We start from the raw sequence: 17,971 nt of genomic DNA on the forward strand, positions 1-17,971 counted from the left end.
GCGGCACAATACATGCAAAACAAATGAGAACGAATATGCGTTTATTCCTTAAAGTCGTACAATACATGCAAAAATATCTTTGTCGGACAAGGCTATATTAAATCACTCTCATTCCACATATTTATTCTCTCAGGTGGTTGGCTTTTTTACAAAGACCTGTTGAATTATTGAGAACGAATATGCGCTTATTCCTTAAAGTCGTACAATACATGGAAAATTATCGAGAATTTTATACGCTTATTCTTATTACAGGCCTGTTTGTCGAATATTGCCATTAACCTTAAGACAGAGTTGCAATTTGTGTGGATCTTGTATTTCATCCGGTGTGAACAATCGGGAAACAGGCGTCGATGTATCGAAACCTTTCCCTAGAGACCAAGGCATGCCTTTAGTTCGGGCGACTTGCAACGAACACTAGGCTGCCATATCCAAAACTAAACAACGAACCACCCACGAATTGCACGGCACTCCCTTTGGAAACGTTTCTGCAACGCCTCCCAATCACGCACGCCAATTCCACCTCATGAGCCACCTTACTGAAGACTTAAGGAATGTAAAACTTAACATAATGCAGATTATAGCGCATATTCATTGCAGAACTTACAATTACATTTTGACCTTCTTGTATTAGAGAAGTTGACGGTTTAAGGAAAAGTATTGGCTCTTCCCGAATTGGCAGATTTCGACTTTTGATTATGTCCCTAAAATAGAAATTTGCAAAATCAACTTTGTTAATACGCAGCTTTGTTAATATGTCCAATGATGGCAGCAAGTCACTAGGCAGTGCTTTGCATTTAGCTGAATTCAGGTGATTCACCAATGCGGTGGCATTTATTTGTACATGAGCAGATATCAGCCGGACATATGTGCTTAAATCGATTGAAAATGTGACTCGGAATGTGATTCGAAATACATTTTAAAATATGATTCGGAAATTCGCATTAACCAAATTTACACTTACCAGCAGTGACGCACTGCATACAGGTGCGAAAGACTTACGTTTTGTGCAATTCTCCCAATAAAATTAATAAAATTTCAAATTCTCGAAAATATCGTTTCGAGAAAATGTAGCTATTTAAAATTTCATTGACCTTCGAAATCATTCTCATATATGTAAGAGATCGGATAAATCAAAAAAAAAAAATTATGTATTAAAACTTCACAAAGCTACACCCATTCGTCAAACCGTTTTTCACGCCGGTTCAAGATTATTTTTCCGGCTATACGACGCACTTCAAATTTACAAAAAGAGTTTTACGAAAATATATATGCAACTTTCCGATCAACTTTTTTATTTATGGTTAACATAACTTGTATTAGCAATATTCAGTTCATCTTCACTCTCGATATTATCAGTCGGCTTGTTCATGTCACCGCTCGTATTATTTGCACCTGAATTATTATTGTCACTCCTTTCAAACCTCAAGAGACGAATTATTGAAAAAATACTTTAATGTTAGCTTGGGAAAGTAAGGCGCACCCAAAATTCGGGGCCATTTTTTTCTATGTAAAAATGTGCATCTTATAGTCCGAACAATAGGATTATACACTGGCAAGCATTTCCATAAGCTTCTCTTAGGTGAAAATATCTGCGAATATTCTGAAAATTCAACTGAAACAGTTTTCTTGTGCAGTTCAGACATAAGGAATCGAAAAAGGTTTTCTCGTTTTGTTATGTAATCCTTATATTTATTCAATAGCCAACAATTATTATGTATATATTATAAACATTTATATGGTTATATATATATATGAATTAAGATATTTTTTCCACTAACGTGTATTACATATTATAGCCGTTGTTAGGAAAATGAAAACACATGGTTTAATACTATTTTCATCTTGTGTAAAATCTAAAATTACGCCCAGATAGCCTACAGAATTGCAGGATTGCAAGCAGTGCGTTGATGATGGATGCTAAGTAATCTCTTTACGTTCGAACTCTCAAAATTGCTGAAGTGATGTAAAGATAGAAAGCAAAAATTAACGAAAAAATTTTTAGAAAAGTTCAGAAGCTTTTACAGATCTCTCCTAATATAGTTAAAAAACCAAAATAGGAAGTGACCTCTACAAAAAAATCTTAAACACGCTACATTTGCACCAATAATTAAAAACACATCATAACACCACAGCAAAGATGGATTTAAAATTTTACTTGTCGATTATTTAGAGCTCTTCAAATGTCGAATATGAGCCAGATGTGCTAGAGGGCATACCTTTAGTAATATGTCGGAAAAATTCTTCGAGTTTCTTGTTGGCCGAACAATACTTTTACGAGGCTTTATAAATTTTAACGTATAGTTTTAAAGAAAAAAAAATCTATTTTTCTCAATTCAAAGGAACATAATTAATACATTTTAGCTAAAAAATAACTTTTGGTTCTGAAGAACAAACCGAACCGATTAAGTTTAATAAAAAAGTTTGGATATTTACACTATATCCCTCCCACTTACTAAGACTTTCGAAGCTCTTTTTCAATAATCTTCGAACCAAATTCTTATAATACGCATGAGGGTTCTAAGCGCTTATACTGTGTGTGCTTTAGTAGAAAAACATATGCTCTTGCAATCCAAGACTTTACAAGTAAGAGGTAAAAAATTCGAGCTGACCTTCTTGTGTAGCGAAAGTAGGCAATGATAAGTAAACGCAATTGATCGAGTTTGACGGGATTGTAAAGCGCTTTACTTACTAAAAAGCAAACCTTCAATAAAACCCAAAGAGTTTCCAGTTTACGACTGATTTGTAACATTAAGAAGATATCAACAACAAACACGTGCTGGCAATCTATTCTAATAAAATCTTAATTTAGAACACGAAGGAAGTGCAAACTTTGTTTTTCTTTATTATTAAAGGATATTGTGTAAGTGAGGCTTTCCCATCGATTCCTGCTAAAAGGAGACAATTTGAAGACAAATTTGATTTTGGGCAACAAAAAGGAAAGAGAAATGAATTGTACATAGCTTGTCCATCCATAGCAGAACGGGCTTAACTAGTAGCTGACCAACAACATCAATGCTGTTTTCTAATCGCAGTAAAAACCAGCAATATTCAAAGTATACATGTTTTGTCAATAAGATACACTCTAGCTAAGATGTGAACGAAACCGAGACCATATAATGTCCTTTCAGGGATTCAAATGAAAAGTCATAATTTGAAGAATTTGCATAAAGGACTAAGTTATTCCCGTTGGGATTATAGACAAGCAATAATATGGCGCCTTCGTAATCAATTTGAGGAATATTTAAGATGTCAATTTATGAATGCCAATGCCACGCCTTTAAACTTTTGTGTATTAATGATTACTTGGGGGAATATTCATTTAGTCTACTATTTTAAATTTACTATTTTCTTTTAGACAATTTACCAGTTCATTGCTATTTGTTGTCTAACAATTTTTAGGAGATGATTTTCCTAATCCTAAAATAATTTGTCATCATTTATATTAGTTATATGTATGTACATGTTTTAATTTTCAGATTTAATAAATAAATTCTCTTTCTTATATTTTAAAAATTTGTATATCACTTTTGTTTGCTTTTTTTTCGCTCGCATAATTTATATCATATATAAAATTTTTATAATACATTTCACCTTTTAAAAGGTTTTTAATTTTGCTTTTAAAATCTAACTTAAGATTTCTATAGAAGAGGAAAGAGAATAAATAATATGCAGCCTTTCAAAAGTACATTATTTAGGGTTCGTGATGTTTGAGAAAATCCTCTAGACATTTGGGTATTTCCTCTTTATACGGTATGCGATACCTACTGATAACGGTGGCAGCCAAACATTTAAGGGTAATATAATTCATCAGTGAGACAGTGTTAGCAGGATTGCTGGCAATTAAATTGAAAGGACGCTCATCCGATTTATTGGGTTGATCGAGATCCGCACCATTATTTAGAAGTAAAGAAATTATCTACAAAAATTAATTTAATAAAATATTTCTGAATATTTGAACAACAGTTAGTAAATACCTCATTACTGAAATTGTAGGGTTGAGCAGCGATATGCAAAGGCGTAGATTTTACTTCATTTTTTGCATTTACATTCATGCCACAATCCAATAGAAACTTGATAACGGAAGCATCCGGAAATATGATCTATAAAATGTATAAATCATTTTTTACAACTTGAGATATTTTATTAACCTATTTTGCTTACATTTAAATTATTATCATTTAGATAACCGCTTTTGATAACATTTAAACGTGAAACACATAAATGTAAAAGCGTATCGCTCGTACAGGCACTACAAATATTCAATTTTACCAACTCTTTTACAGACATATAAACGCGACGTATTTCGTCACGACCGTGTGCCGTTGAGACCAAGAGATAGATTGCGTGCGCTATGCATTTGAATATATTATCAAAGTTTTCCTGCTGCTTACGGTGTACCGGACGTATTTGTAGTAAATCATATGATTCGCTTATGGTTTCCGTAAGCAAATTGAATACGGTAAGCACATCAACAAAGCGAGGCAAATGTTCGAAATCAGCATTAAACTCGAGATGCGTATTCCGTTCGTTCAGTTCTAACATTAAACGCACTAGTGCTTGGGCCGCAAAGCATGTATCAAAATGTAATATCGAATTGTGTTGCACTCTTATTTCCAATAGCAAGGTCCAAAGATGAATACAGCGTTGCAATTGTAATGAGTCGGCGTACGAAGCGCCTCGAAATGTTAAACGAAACAAAGTATCTTTATGAGTTATGCCCAAAATGCGTTCACAAATCAAGAGACTTTGTACACGCATTGCATCAATGTCTACGGCTATATTGTCTAATTCTTCTAATGTTTGAAATTCTACGGCATTACAATAAGCCTCACGCAACGGTACTTTCGGAAATTTTTCTTTAATATATATATGAAAATAAAAAATTTGCATAGTAAAGAAAAAACGAATTGAAAATTTTTTTTTTATTTACCAATGTAAGGTGTTTGAGATGCTCGTATATGTTGAGCAAGTCGCCAATGCAGTATGGCTACTCGGCTTTCATTGTGTTCGTCCAAAAAGGTGGAACCTATTAATTCATGAGCTTCTGCTATTCTTTCTAACGAATACTCTAAATTATTTTTGAGATAATCGAAAATTTGATGAGCCCCCTTTAATAAAAAAAACAAAAAAACAAAAATAAAAAGAACAGAAATTATTAAAATATTTTTATTGTGTTTGAACACAAATTTGCCTTTAAACATGCTGTACGCAAGGCGTCATCACCATGTCGACTTAAAACGTAAGGATTGGCACCGTGTGCTAATAAAAGTTTAGTAGTTTCCAGTCTACAAGCAACAACAATAACATGTCAAACAACAAGAATAACAGCGAATCAAACTTAACTCTACCTATGTTCCTGTATGGCATAGTGTAGAGCAGTTTTACCCTGTATATCGATAGCATTTACGTCCGCACCTTTGCGTATTAAAAACAAACACAATTGCGGTGATTGCACTGAGTTAATTAAACATGTACCACCGTTCATGTTGGTCTTTTTAATATCAGCACCATGTTCAACTAGAAATTTAACTATAAAAATGATCTAATTTAAAATGAAGCAGAACCATTTTAATATTAATCCAACTTACCCATTTCAATGTGAGTCATATAGCATGCGCTTCGCACTGGCGTTGATCCGGTATCAGAGATCGCGTTTATATCACAACCGACACGTAACAAATACTTGACCATTGGCAGTTTATTAGAAACTACTGCACACCAAAATGGAGTAACGCGATGAAATGTACGATCCACCGGGGCCTCATAGAGACCATGTTGTTCGATATTAGCTTCGCAAATTGTTACGAGGTATTCCGCAATTGGTACACAGCCGCGGCTAGCCGCTATGAACAAAGGGGCACAACCATTCCGCATACGCTTTACCGCTTCTCGTCGCACTTCGCGACTATAACTAATTTCGATTAAAGAGATAATAAAATGCATATTAAGAACGCTTTACACGATTAAGCTCTTAAGTATATGGATATGTTTATGACATTTACCGTGTCAGGAACTTCAAAACGACTTTCGTTTACACCACCAGAATTAACAAAAAGAAAAAAAAAAAAAAAAATGGATGATGGACGATATAGAAGATAGGAGCATGTAGACGTTCAAAAATGCTGCATAGGACAACAAATTTCTTTGTTAAAAAAGTCAAATGGTATTTCTATTTTTTTAATTTTTGTATCTATAGGAGAGTGCACGCTGGGCAGGTTTTCTATTACTTTCTCAATTAAGATAACACGCATTGATTGCACCTTCAATAGCAAAAGTTGTAAAGTCAAAAAATCTTACGCTATAACATGTTCTTCTGTATCTACTAATCCATCGCTGCGCAACAAATAATTCTTCCTGAGATTTAGATGCCTCTAACTCAAGTTCGTTCTTGCTAAATAAATAAATTTCTTTTGAAGCTTCCAAAATCTGCGGATGTAACCTTTTCGCACCACATTCGTATTGGAGTCATTCAACCCTTGTAATTTATTCCATACGCGATCACTCAACATAGTCAACATGCATAACCATATATGTAAGATTATCCCCTTCATACGTTGCAGATCGGACAAATAAACATTATCAGTTAAGTTTTATCAGAGAGTTTAGTCGTCCTTCAAAACTTTATCGTAGAACACTACCGTTTTCACTACCTGGAGTATTTATGGCTGCGTGACTGTAAATTCAATCCGACTATATGAAAATATTTCAACAATTTAGAAGCACTCTTCCATTTCATAGTGTTGAAATCGCGAAAATAATTAGGATAAATTTCACAACCTCCCAACCAAATCTGAAAAAGAAGTAAAACAATTACTTCGCTATGATAAGGAGTGGAGAAGAACGAATAGGTAATATATCTTTAGCTTTTCCAAGTGGTTTATCGCCATTACCAAATGCTCTTTACGCTTTATGAGATTTATATTCCACGGATCTGCTTTGTTGATCGATTTGCATATTAAAACGAAGAACAGACTGTATACGAAGGCTCCCTGATCAATCCCCAAATTAAACATTAATCGGGTTTACATATACCTGTGTCCTGATCCATATTTTTGATTGTTCAAACTGTAATGACATAGTTGGTACATTTTCTTACATCGGCATTAAATACAAAATTTTAAGTACTATCGCTGCGCATCAAACGCAATTAAAATTAATTGCATCATAAAAGAATTTCTTCTAGAAAAATGGCAAAAGTATTTTTAAAATGTAAATACATATATAGAACTTCCATACACGGAATTGTGGTCAAGTAAATGTAAAAATTACTAATATGTGAAAGAAAAAATATCTTGCAGCTCTTGTTACTATATATAAGAGGGCATGTAATGTTTTTTGTTTACAAACAGTAATCTATTATTTACGCATATGCATATATTTGTGAAAACTTCGTACACTTTAAGATTTTTAATATATTGATAATGCTTCTTCTATAGAAATTCAACAAGTGCAACGACGTCATATTATAGCGTCAACGATCAGCACGAGATGAATATACAAAGACGATTATAGAAGCTATTTCCTTTTTAAATATAAACGCATATATATAGAAATACATACCATTCCAGTTCTTCTCGAAGGCCTTTCGAGATGGTAGAATTTTCTGAACATTTTTTACATTCTTCAATAAGATCATAGCTGAGTTTTGTTATTTTTCGATACATGCTTGGGATTACAATGGACATCCAATTGCCATTGAACTCACTAACCGCTTGTTCATTTTTGGTAACTATTGACTCATCGTATAATATAGCATTTGACATGATGATTTGATTAAGTTGTAAATATTTTGGCACAAATGAATTGTATAATGTGTTTATTTTTGTATACAAATACCAAAGAAAATTTCTCCCACTACATACAAAGTTTTTAATAATCCTAAGACTAAAACTGAACATTAGCTATATTGGCATTATTATTATTAATTATAGGCAATTTCTCGCGTATTTTTTTAGCAAGTACAACCTAGACAGGATAGAGTGGTTTTGCTGGCAAAGGGGATTTACTCCGTTCGCCTTAATGAGATTTAAATAATATTACACTCTCTTTTACGTCACTAGATGAGAGAAAGTTTATATATCTTGTTACAAGTTTTCACTATATATAAATTATAATTACACATTATTTATGCATTTCTTTCAGCTTGTTTAATTTTTTTAAAGATCTTAATTGACGGTTTGCAAAATAACAAAATGTTTTCTTTGCTCTTTTCTTTCCTCCAGAATAGAAATTATTTGCTTTTGATATAAGGAATTTCGTATCATGTGAAAACTTTAAGACACGTTTCGCTTTGGAATTTATATTAGCCAGATAAAAATTCTCATGGAATATTCGTTTTGAAATTAATTAATTAAACGGAATTTGTAACAAAGCAAACAAAATATTGGAAAAAAGTCCGAAATTCAGAAATTCTTTTTTACTAAGGCGATGAAATTTATGAGATTGACAATTGAAAAAATTTATGCATATGTTTAGTGTGCTAAAAGTGTATTGCCATATTGAATAGATTTAACAGATGAATAACATTACTAAAAATTCGTCGAAAGAATCGGTTTTGTATGGAATTATTTAAAATTTTTACAAAAAAGTGTTTTAAGCCAAAACTATAATTTCGATACTGAAAAAGATCATTTTTAAGAAAATTCATATTGTTTTTCCTAAGCAGAAGCGTAAGCATATACACTTTTTGCAAAAATATAAAAAGGAGCGACACCACCGAAAAATTTCAAACAGGCGTTTATGGCAACACTCAAAACCCCACAAAAAAGGTCTACCAACACATATGTTAGATTTTCTTCTTATTTCACTTAAAATGTTTATTTTTATATGGATTGTAAAACGTTTACAATGTTTTTAAATACATTTGCGAAATCGTAAGTAAAAAAGAACGCTCCTTACCACAAAAAAAAGGTGGAGAACACTTTTCACACTTGCCTAAAAAAAAAAAAAAAAAAAGAGTTTGTTAAGCTGTAGGTGATGAAACAAATTGAATATTGCTTAGTTGCTAGAAATTAATGTGGAAAGTTCTCATACTCCAATTATCTTTTAGTTTTAGCTACAGGTGCCGAAGGATTTTGACCTTTGTAAAATTGTTTTAACAAATCCATTGCTTCCTCGGCTCGTAGCCCCGCTTTCATTTCCAATGGTCGTCCTAAAACTTGCTGCACATCGACTACGCTTTTACCGCCAAAGCGATCATTAGCACATCCGTAGATAATCTCTTTCACTTTTAAGTTATGCAAAGCCGCCAAACACATTATACAAGGCTCCACGGTAACAACTACGGTGATTTGAGAAAACACTTCATCCGACTGGAGATTATGCGTAGAGCAATAGCATAATATTTGATCGATACAAACAAATTCGGCGTGACGGGTAGCATTTTTTGTAGCATTTACTTGATTACCAGCCCTAGCAATTATAGCGTTTTTATAAACAAAAACGCAACCCACTGGAACTTCACCTTCGGACAAAGCTGAACGCGCTTGCTCGAAGGCTACGCTCATGAAATGATCGACAGTCATATTTATGTTTAGTAAAATTGTATTGCCAAATTGATCTGTTTAAAATTTGTCTTTATTTAATTTCACTTAATATATCATGCACAATAAAATAATAGCAAATGAAAACAGCTGTGTTTTTGTTGCTTAAAGGGATGTATTAGGAATTTCAACCCTACAATTACTGTTCTATAACGAAAATTAAATTATTAATAATATGTAGTTTGCAATTATTTCTGCGTTCGAAAATTTTCTAGTTCATCCGATACTTCGGCTTTAAATACTTCCCTAATCCGGTTTATTTCTCGTTGCATTTTACTTTTATATATTATGCCAAATATTACGAGAAACTCTTCCAGCTGAAATGTTGAAATAAGATAGAATTAAAAAGATAAAACTTTCTGGGAATTTACCAGCAAATCTTTTTCTTTGCGACCATATTTAACGAACTGACATTGTGGCGCATGTTTCGCGTGTTCCTTCCAAGGATTATCTGTAGATTCCCATCCATGTAAGGTTTTTTGGCAGACGAAACATGTCGCGGTATCATTTTCCTTATCATTACCACTCCAAAAGAAACCCGCTTCAGCCATTTTCACAACACTACAGGGAAAGTTATCATTAAATGGCCATTTTTTATAACTGTCGATTCGATGCTTTTCCATGAGATACACATTTTTAAAATTATCAAATTTTGCTGATAAATCTATGTTTTCATACATTTTCTAATATTTATTTAATATAATTTTGTAAAGTTGAAGAATTTTAAGTGTCACTTCGCGGTTGTTTATTTGTTTTTACTGTCAATTCTAAAGTAAGGGTTACCTAGTATTTAATTTTGTATAATAAATATTTTTTGAGAGCAACTCGTCTATTTCTGACATACCTCTGGGAATTCAGTTGTGCACAGTTAAATCTGAAGCAAAACGTGAAAATCATCAGACTAAATAAATTTCACAAAAAAGAAAATACCAAATGAAAATTTGTTGTTATTTAATATTTCATACACAGTCGTACTATGTTTACTACATAAATAATTAAAATATGATTAAAAAAATTAACCCAGACTCGTTCATATTTCTCGTTAATAAGTTCGGTGCAGTGATCATTGCTAACTCTTCTCTATTATTATTGCAAGTTTTTTTTACAAGTAAATTCGATTTAGCAAAACGATTAATGTGAAGTAAACTCTTAGAAGTAAAAAAAAAGACCGAAAATCTTGAGGTCAACACCCTAGAACTTTAAAGCAGACAATATTGCTAAAAAGTTACCGAAATCTTGGAGATGATTGAATAAAATTATATCATATTCACGAATTCATCTGCCCACAATCAATTCTGCGTTTGTTGGCGTGATATTGGTTTTTGGTTCAGTTCATTTTTATCATAATTTAATTGTTTAAAGGTAAGCTACAGTAGAAAATTTACTATTCTTAAAGACTTTAATTTCGTAAAACTCGAAACATATATTAAATGCGTGACGGAAGAAACTGTGATGGTTATAATAGGTAATGAAAATCTTTGCCTTCCCTTTGATTCTCCCACGCATTATACAATCCAATACAAAACAATTCTTTCGGAGTGCACTTTCCGAAAGTATTTCGATTTCGTAATTTTATTTTACTTCCGCCAAACAAAATATTCTAGAAAAGTTTTCCGACCATGTCTACAATAAGCATTAAAAAAAACAGCCTAGGAAGACGGAATCTGTAGAAAACCATATGAAATTTATTAGGATTTGTGGATCTTTCCGAGCTTAATAGCTCTGTGGCCGAAAATTTTCTGTAATTATCATCTATCGAATTCGTTTTTTTTTAATTTAAAGTTCACGTTTTAATTTAAATCGTCTTGCTCTAAAACAATTCATGTAATGAGAAGATTTCTCTACATGAGTAAAAAGTACCGGATCTTTTGTAGATATATGGATTTATATATATTTGGTTGTTGTTTGGTTGTCGCTTTTGTTTACTTATTCCTTTTGTAATAATGGAAAACTTATATAAACTTTTATACTGAAGAAGATGAAAACTAAAAACTACTCTAATGAATTTCTTCATTTAGAAAAGATTAAAGGATTGAAATAACAAGAACACTTGCTTTTCGCCATCATTATATCCAGTGGTGTTTCGTATAGAAAATAAAGTCAGTTGTAAATAACAGAAGAAGAAAAAAGCTGCTAATGATCAAATAAAAGAGAATTTTGCAATTCCGTAACAAATACTCCACTTTAAAGTTCAACGCTTGGTCAGGACACGTAGCAATTTTGAAGATGAATAGAGAGCTGCTGACCTTGTGCTCGTAAGATATTAATTTCATTCTTATTTCAACTTACCAGCAAATCTTTCTCTTTACGACCATATTTAACGAATTGACATTGTGGCGCATGTCTCGCATATTCTCCCCGGGGCTTATCGGCTGGTTTCAGCCATTTTCAAAATATCACACGAAAAGATATTGTTAAACGGCCATTTCCTATAACTTTCCATGCGATGCTTTTCCATGATATAAATGCTTTTAAATTTATTAATCTTTTTTTTTTTATGTTGAATGGAGGTGGACTAAGCCAATAGATTTGTGGCTTATATGTCCAGATAATAAACTGTCGAATTCTTGGTCACAATATGTATAAAACTTAACAAAAGAGAAAGTTTTTAAAAGCCAACAGTTTCAGGGTGATCATTTTCTTTTATTGTTAAATTTAGTCTTGGTCTTAGGGCGTTAGTTTCAATTAAGTTGTAGAAAAGATTACTACGCTTAAAACAAAAACGAGAATGACGATACTGATAGAGACATTACTATTAAATCTAAAGGATCATTGTTCAATCAGAATTAGGACTAGAATAATAAAGCACTTTCTCCCACTCTTGCAACTTCGTATTTGTTGTTCGTATGATGGCACTTTCCATATATTGTTTTTATGGTAGGGTAACACGTTTAAAACAACGCTGTGAAATTCTGTGATTTGTCAAGAAAATTATTCCTATTGAATTTTTTTTGTTGGGATTACATTTCATCTGTGAAGGTAGTTTTTTTTTTTAAACCTTTATTCTTCTTCTTTAAAAACATATGTTCTATTATTTCATTCTTCTTCTTCATTATTTTTGCCTTTAACAAAAAAATTAGCAATTGAATCTTCCACACAAAATTTGGTTGAAAAAGAAAAACAAAGCAATTTTGATGCAACTGTCGGGGAAAAAAGATTATTAATACAGGTGTAGCTTATGACTTGGACGGAACTTATATTTAATTTTACAGTTCTCCACGTATATATGGCAACAGTTGTTCGTTGTGAAACCATATCTCAGCCTTTTCTGGCCAATTTTGATTACCAACGGCTCTTGGACTCGGGTGCGGCAATTTCATAATACGTTTGTTTTGGCAATTTTCGGATTTTTTTAAACATTGGAATACGTAATCGCCTACAGCTACTATAATTTCGCAGTTCACTAATTGTACTAAAGATTCCAATGTCTCCAAACAAACGTGTAATATTTCTTGTTTGTAATCTCCTTTCAGTTCATTAGGTGTTATATTTTTACCATGTTTATCAAAATATATTAGGGGACAGAAATTGTACACAAAACATTGCTTGAAAAAAGTATCCAATGAACCGTCAGCTAGTTTTTCAAGTAATGGCCATAAACGTTTTCCACTAGGTTCTTCGGTAGTATGTTGTAAGCCATTTACAGGTCTTTTGGGGTGTGTTCCGTTGGGCTGCTCTACAAGGCCAGAAAGTTGCATTATGTATTTAACTGTAGTTATATTGCCAAAAGGAACCTACACGGATTTTTTTTTTTAAACTTTTCAATAAAAATTATATGTCTGTCCACTTACACCGGTTTGTCCCATTCCATTCGCGCCAGGATTCATGCCGACGAATAGAACCTTTTTGCAACCATTTAAATATTTTTTTAAATACTCGCAGTGCACTTCTTTGGCATATTCAACAGGGTTATAAATATATTGTATAGCAGGCGGTTTTGTCATTTTGGACAGTTTTTCATTTAATTCTAATTCAATTTCATAGAATTTTTGCCAAAATGGTTTAGCAAACAAAGAAGAGGTTTTACTCTCATCAGCAGCATCATTTTTCAAAGTTTTATTTTCTTTAGCTTTTGCTTGTTTTTGTAATTTTCTTTTCAGCATTTTTGCCGATATTAATATTTCGTTGAAGAATATTTCAACTGTCGCGTGCTTTTGTTTAGAGTCTTCCTTTAAAAATCTATAGTGTTGTAAATATTACTTAATTTGATGTTTTCTTCTTCTTCTTTGAAGTTTATCCGCATTGATAGCAAAAGAATAAAAATAATGGATCCAATAAAATTATAAATTATTGAAGCTTTTTTCGATTTCAACAAAAAAAAAAAAAACAAAATCTGTGCAATTCAAACACAACTTTTGAGGGGTTGCCTTTTTGGCGTTGACTTGTTTTGCAATAATAGATTTTCGTCTTTCTCTGCTCGATCATTACATGGCATTTAGTGTTTAATTCTAAATCGATCTAGATTTTTATTGACATCCTTTTTCCAATATTATATCTATATATAAATTATGATAAGCTGTCATCTTCAAATATAACCAGGGTATTGAAAGTGTTTTGAAGCAGTTTGGAATTGAAAGTGAGCCAAATTTGCCAGCGGATCCTCTCCTCTGATTGGGAAAGCAAGAAATTGGATTTTCCTTGTTTATATACTAGAGAAGAGAGCGATGAAAATTTTCGCGAAAATTCTACGCACGGTTTTGTAATAGTTGTAAAAACAAGTGAAAACATTATAGTCGGGCTAGGCCATAGAATACAAAAATTAGGTTTTGTTTTCATATGAACTTATTATTACGGAACTATATCTTAAAAATTACACCTCTTTGCAAATAAAGGCTTACTTTCCTTAAGAATGTTTGTGTCCAAAAGATTCAAAAATTGATATTCGTGTTCAAAATACACCACAATCAATTATACCCATATCACTTGTAATACAAGGTATATTAAGCTTGTTCGGATGTAACATGCAGAAGCGCTTAAGACAGACCCAGCTTTTATTATACCAATCGATTGAGCAACAGTTTCTAAATTGATCTAAGCCTGTCTGTCCCTTTGTCTGTCCGATTACTGTCCAAGTAAAATTGTGTTGAAACTTCAAGTCGCAATCTTTGAAATATTTTGATGAATTTTGGTAAACTGCTACTGTTATGAATCAAACAAAAAAAAAATTTTCAGGCAAATCCTTATACAGGGTAGGATGCAAAAATGGGCGTGATTCAAATTTTTCAGAGTTCATTTTTATATCAAATATTAATTATAAATCAATTTCCATTATAATATATTAAAATTTACACTTACCTACCCTAAAAGAGATCAGTTTTCGTGAAAGTCCTTATATGTGGTAGGAAAGAAATTAAGCCGAGAATGTACAGTTAATTTTCTTGTTTTTTTATATATAATAAATTACTGTTATAATCTGGTTTCCATTAGCAAAAATTGAAAATTAGACTTTTGTTTCTTATGAACAATATATGAGAAGGGGTGTTAATAAAATGCCAAGCCGATCGAAAATTTTTTTAGAATGCCGAAATGTCACTTTAGCGAGAAATTTTAAAAAGTCCAATTGGTCGAAAAATTGAACCGATCCAAACGCGACTTGTAGATTGAACAAAAATTTACATAGACAGATATCAGATGAACAGACAGGCTTGCGCAAAATCATTTTCTGAAAGGATTAAGATAATAAAGGCTGGGTTTGTATTAAGCCTTTCAATGCATAATCATTTTCTGAAAGGATTGAGATAATAAAAGGTGGGTTTGTATTAAGCCTTTCTGGGTGTTACATACGTCCGCACAAACTTAATATATCCTGTACCACAAGTGGTGTAAAGTATAATAAGAAAAATTTATCAAGAATTAGAATTTCATCTTTCCGACTTTTTTCCCTTTGCAACTAAAGAGAGCGACATTATTATTTTCTTACTTGTTATTACTTGTCTTTGGCTACCTTCTTAGAAGGTTATAATTTATAAGTAATGAAATTGACCGTGATCTGTTAGTTTCTTGTTCTTAATCTAGAGTTAGATTAAGTCTTGCAGGTTAAAGAATCGGCTTTGCTTGATTACAATTTTTTAAAGCTACAAAATTTCAATACGAAATGGCGCCAAAAAATTCAAACAATAATCTACAGTTCTTTATCAAGCTATCCAATGCCTGCTTCTATACGTTTACAACATAGGTGTCTTTAATAAAAGGAAGCAGTTTGAAAACGTGTACCTTGAAATTCAATTATCTATGTGTACACTTGTGTCTTGATGTAGAGCTTTTGTATGTGCCCACAATGTATATAATTCTTTAGTAAGAAACAAAAAACAAACCTTCGATTTCTTACTAACTATATAATAATAGAATAATAGAAATGATAATAAAACAGAAAATTTCTTTTATCTCTTGTTCCTCGTGGTGTTATTAATAATTTTTCCTCAAACTGATAAAAGTTACGAGTGCCAGTTCTACTGATATTTCTTTTGTTTGGCTATAATATAACAGTTTCCCACAAGAGCGCGAGTAAATTTTCCTAGACAACCACTGAATATAATCTTGTAGTAAAGATTTCTACCATTATAAACTTCAGTGCGTAAATTCCATTCCATGACGTTTCAAACTCAAAACAAAATTAATTTTGAATAATTTCATAAACCCACACACCCACATCACACAAAACCCTTTAATAAAATATTTCCAGGATAGAGTAGCAAAATACAATGAGCTGGAATGGGTAAAATCGAATGCCACGCCTATAAAAATTGTATAAAACTATTGAGGAGACGTACAAGGGGAGATGAATGCATATTTTTGATACATTTCTATAAAAAAGATTATATATTATATTTCAAGCCTTGTATGAATATATATGGAAAGAATTATCATTTTTTTTTGAAAATAGGGTAAAATCGAATGCCACGCCTATAAAAATTGTATAAAACTATTGAGGAGACGTACAAGGGGAGATGAATGCACATTTTTGATACATTTATCGAATCGCTTTAACTATGTGTTATCTATGTAATATATATCAAAAATGCAGGCGCAGCACACTATAATTTATTTTGATTTATTTTTTTAAAAGAGCAATGCCTCTCCCATTATAATATGCCTAAATCTTTTATTAGTTTGGGGAAAAAGAAATCCATTATTTTTTCGGTAGATGGCTGCACTGATAGATTTCTCGTAAAGTATCGATCAAACAATTTCCGATACTGTACATTTACATACTGTACATTTCGCAGTAAAAAAAATTCTTTTGCTGTTTTTTGTTTGGTGCATTCAGTTGTGAGTTACAGCGTGTTAAAAATGGAAGTGAACAAAGAGAAAATTCGGTACATTTTACAGTTTTTCTTTGGCAAAGGCGAAAATGCAAGCCAGGCGGCTAAAATTGTGAATGGTGTTTATGGTTCCGATACTGTAACAGCCAATTATGTGCAATTTTGGTTTCGTAGATTCCGCTCAGGAATTTTTGATGTTAAAGATGCACCTCGCACAGGTAGGCCGGTCGTTGAAAATGTCGATAAAATCGGAGAAATGATCGATGTTGACTGGCATGTTAGCAGTCGTAACATCGCCCAGGAGCTAAAAATCGACCATAAAACAGTTTTAAACCATTTACACAAAGCTGGATTCAAAAAGAAGCTCGATGTTTGGGTGCCACACCAATTAACAGAAAAAAATGATGAATCGAATTTCCATCTGCGAAGCCTTGGCCAAACGGAATGAGATAGACCCATTTCTTAAACGGATGGTGACTGGAGATGAGAAATGGATCACATACGATAACCCTGTGCGAAAACGATCGTGGTCAAAGAGCGGTGAAGCACCTCAAACGGTGGTCAAACCAGGACTAAGGCCAGGAAGGGATTATTTATTGTGAGTTGCTTCCATATGGCCAAACGCTAAATTCTGATCTCTACTGTCAACAACTGGACCGTTTGAAGATAGCGATTGACCAGAAACGGCCAGAATTGGCCAACAGTAGTGGTGTCGTGTTCCACCAGGACAACGCTATGCCACACACATCTACAGTGACTCGCCAGAAACTTCGGGAGCTTGGTTGGGAAGTTTTAATGCATGCGCCATACAGTCCGGACTTGGCACCAAGCGATTATCATCTTTTTCATGCATTGTAAAATTTCTTTAATGATAAAAAATTGGAATCTAGGGAGGATTGTGAAAATCGATTACTAGAGCTTTTTGCAAATAGAGACCAGGACTTCTATGAGAGAGGCATTTTGAAGTTACCGTTAAAATGGCAACAAATCATACAACAAAACGGTGCATATTTGACCCAAATCGGACAATCCGAAGCATGTTAAATAAGGTCCTGAAGTTCATATAAAAATAATGGATTTCTTTTTCCCCGAACTAATATTTCCACTGATAAAAAGAGAACAAAAAAAAAACACTAATTAAGAAGTCGAAAGAAGCTTGAAATTTGA

The 17,971-nt window shown here is 32.7% G+C and overlaps 4 protein-coding genes across 6 annotated transcripts; all 4 read right to left on the bottom strand.

Annotated features, from left to right (window-relative positions):
- Positions 1-3,563: 3,563 nt before the first annotated feature.
- Positions 3,564-8,742, bottom strand: LOC119640744 (protein fem-1 homolog C). 3 transcript variants are annotated; one of them, XM_038038957.1, is made up of 9 exons: positions 8,662-8,742; positions 7,561-7,725; positions 5,589-5,911; positions 5,349-5,529; positions 5,192-5,285; positions 4,931-5,108; positions 4,162-4,856; positions 3,975-4,100; positions 3,564-3,916 (listed from the first exon to the last, which is right to left on the bottom strand). In XM_038038957.1, exons 2-9 carry the CDS (start codon positions 7,683-7,685, stop codon positions 3,692-3,694), a joined length of 1,947 nt encoding a protein of 648 aa, XP_037894885.1. In that variant the 5' UTR covers positions 7,686-7,725; positions 8,662-8,742; the 3' UTR covers positions 3,564-3,691. The 3 variants fall into 3 exon arrangements, with proteins under 3 accessions (XP_037894885.1, XP_037894884.1, XP_037894883.1); XM_038038956.1 differs by lacking the exons at positions 7,561-7,725; positions 8,662-8,742 and adding exons at positions 6,651-6,790; positions 6,891-7,163; XM_038038955.1 differs by lacking the exon at positions 8,662-8,742 and having other exon boundaries at positions 7,561-8,166.
- Positions 8,743-8,861: 119 nt separating this feature from the next.
- Positions 8,862-9,606, bottom strand: LOC119640745 (tRNA-specific adenosine deaminase 2). Its single transcript, XM_038038959.1, has 2 exons — positions 9,034-9,606; positions 8,862-8,934 (listed from the first exon to the last, which is right to left on the bottom strand). The coding sequence occupies exon 1, from the start codon at positions 9,522-9,524 to the stop codon at positions 9,039-9,041; it is 486 nt and encodes a 161-aa protein (XP_037894887.1). The 5' UTR covers positions 9,525-9,606; the 3' UTR covers positions 8,862-8,934; positions 9,034-9,038.
- An 84-nt stretch (positions 9,607-9,690) lies between these two features.
- Positions 9,691-10,268, bottom strand: LOC119640746 (baculoviral IAP repeat-containing protein 5). Its single transcript, XM_038038960.1, has 2 exons — positions 9,914-10,268; positions 9,691-9,859 (listed from the first exon to the last, which is right to left on the bottom strand). Exons 1-2 carry the CDS (start codon positions 10,220-10,222, stop codon positions 9,731-9,733), a joined length of 438 nt encoding a protein of 145 aa, XP_037894888.1. The 5' UTR covers positions 10,223-10,268; the 3' UTR covers positions 9,691-9,730.
- Positions 10,269-12,748: 2,480 nt separating this feature from the next.
- Positions 12,749-13,683, bottom strand: LOC119640735 (single-strand selective monofunctional uracil DNA glycosylase). The gene is made up of 2 exons (XM_038038939.1): positions 13,334-13,683; positions 12,749-13,276 (listed from the first exon to the last, which is right to left on the bottom strand). Exons 1-2 carry the CDS (start codon positions 13,643-13,645, stop codon positions 12,749-12,751), a joined length of 840 nt encoding a protein of 279 aa, XP_037894867.1. The 5' UTR covers positions 13,646-13,683.
- Positions 13,684-17,971: the final 4,288 nt, after the last annotated feature.

Source organism: Glossina fuscipes, unplaced genomic scaffold (genome assembly GCF_014805625.2).
Source record: "Glossina fuscipes isolate IAEA_lab_2018 unplaced genomic scaffold, Yale_Gfus_2 127, whole genome shotgun sequence".
Taxonomy (NCBI): Eukaryota; Metazoa; Arthropoda; class Insecta; order Diptera; family Glossinidae; genus Glossina; species Glossina fuscipes.

Coding starts and splice junctions, on each gene's coding strand:
- LOC119640735 (XM_038038939.1), bottom strand. CDS start 13,645: ATGCTGAAAAGAAAATTACAAAAACAAGCAAAAGCTAAAGAAAATAAA. Junction 13,277..13,333: donor ATGGAATGGGACAAACCGGT/GTAAGTGGACAG, acceptor AAATCCGTGTAG/GTTCCTTTTGGCAATATAAC.
- LOC119640745 (XM_038038959.1), bottom strand. CDS start 9,524: ATGACTGTCGATCATTTCATGAGCGTAGCCTTCGAGCAAGCGCGTTCA.
- LOC119640744 (XM_038038955.1), bottom strand. CDS start 7,898: ATGTTCAGTTTTAGTCTTAGGATTATTAAAAACTTTGTATGTAGTGGG. Junction 4,101..4,161: donor TAAATGATAATAATTTAAAT/GTAAGCAAAATA, acceptor TACATTTTATAG/ATCATATTTCCGGATGCTTC. Junction 3,917..3,974: donor CCTACAATTTCAGTAATGAG/GTATTTACTAAC, acceptor TAATTTTTGTAG/ATAATTTCTTTACTTCTAAA.
- LOC119640746 (XM_038038960.1), bottom strand. CDS start 10,222: ATGTATGAAAACATAGATTTATCAGCAAAATTTGATAATTTTAAAAAT. Junction 9,860..9,913: donor GCAAAGAAAAAGATTTGCTG/GTAAATTCCCAG, acceptor TCAACATTTCAG/CTGGAAGAGTTTCTCGTAAT.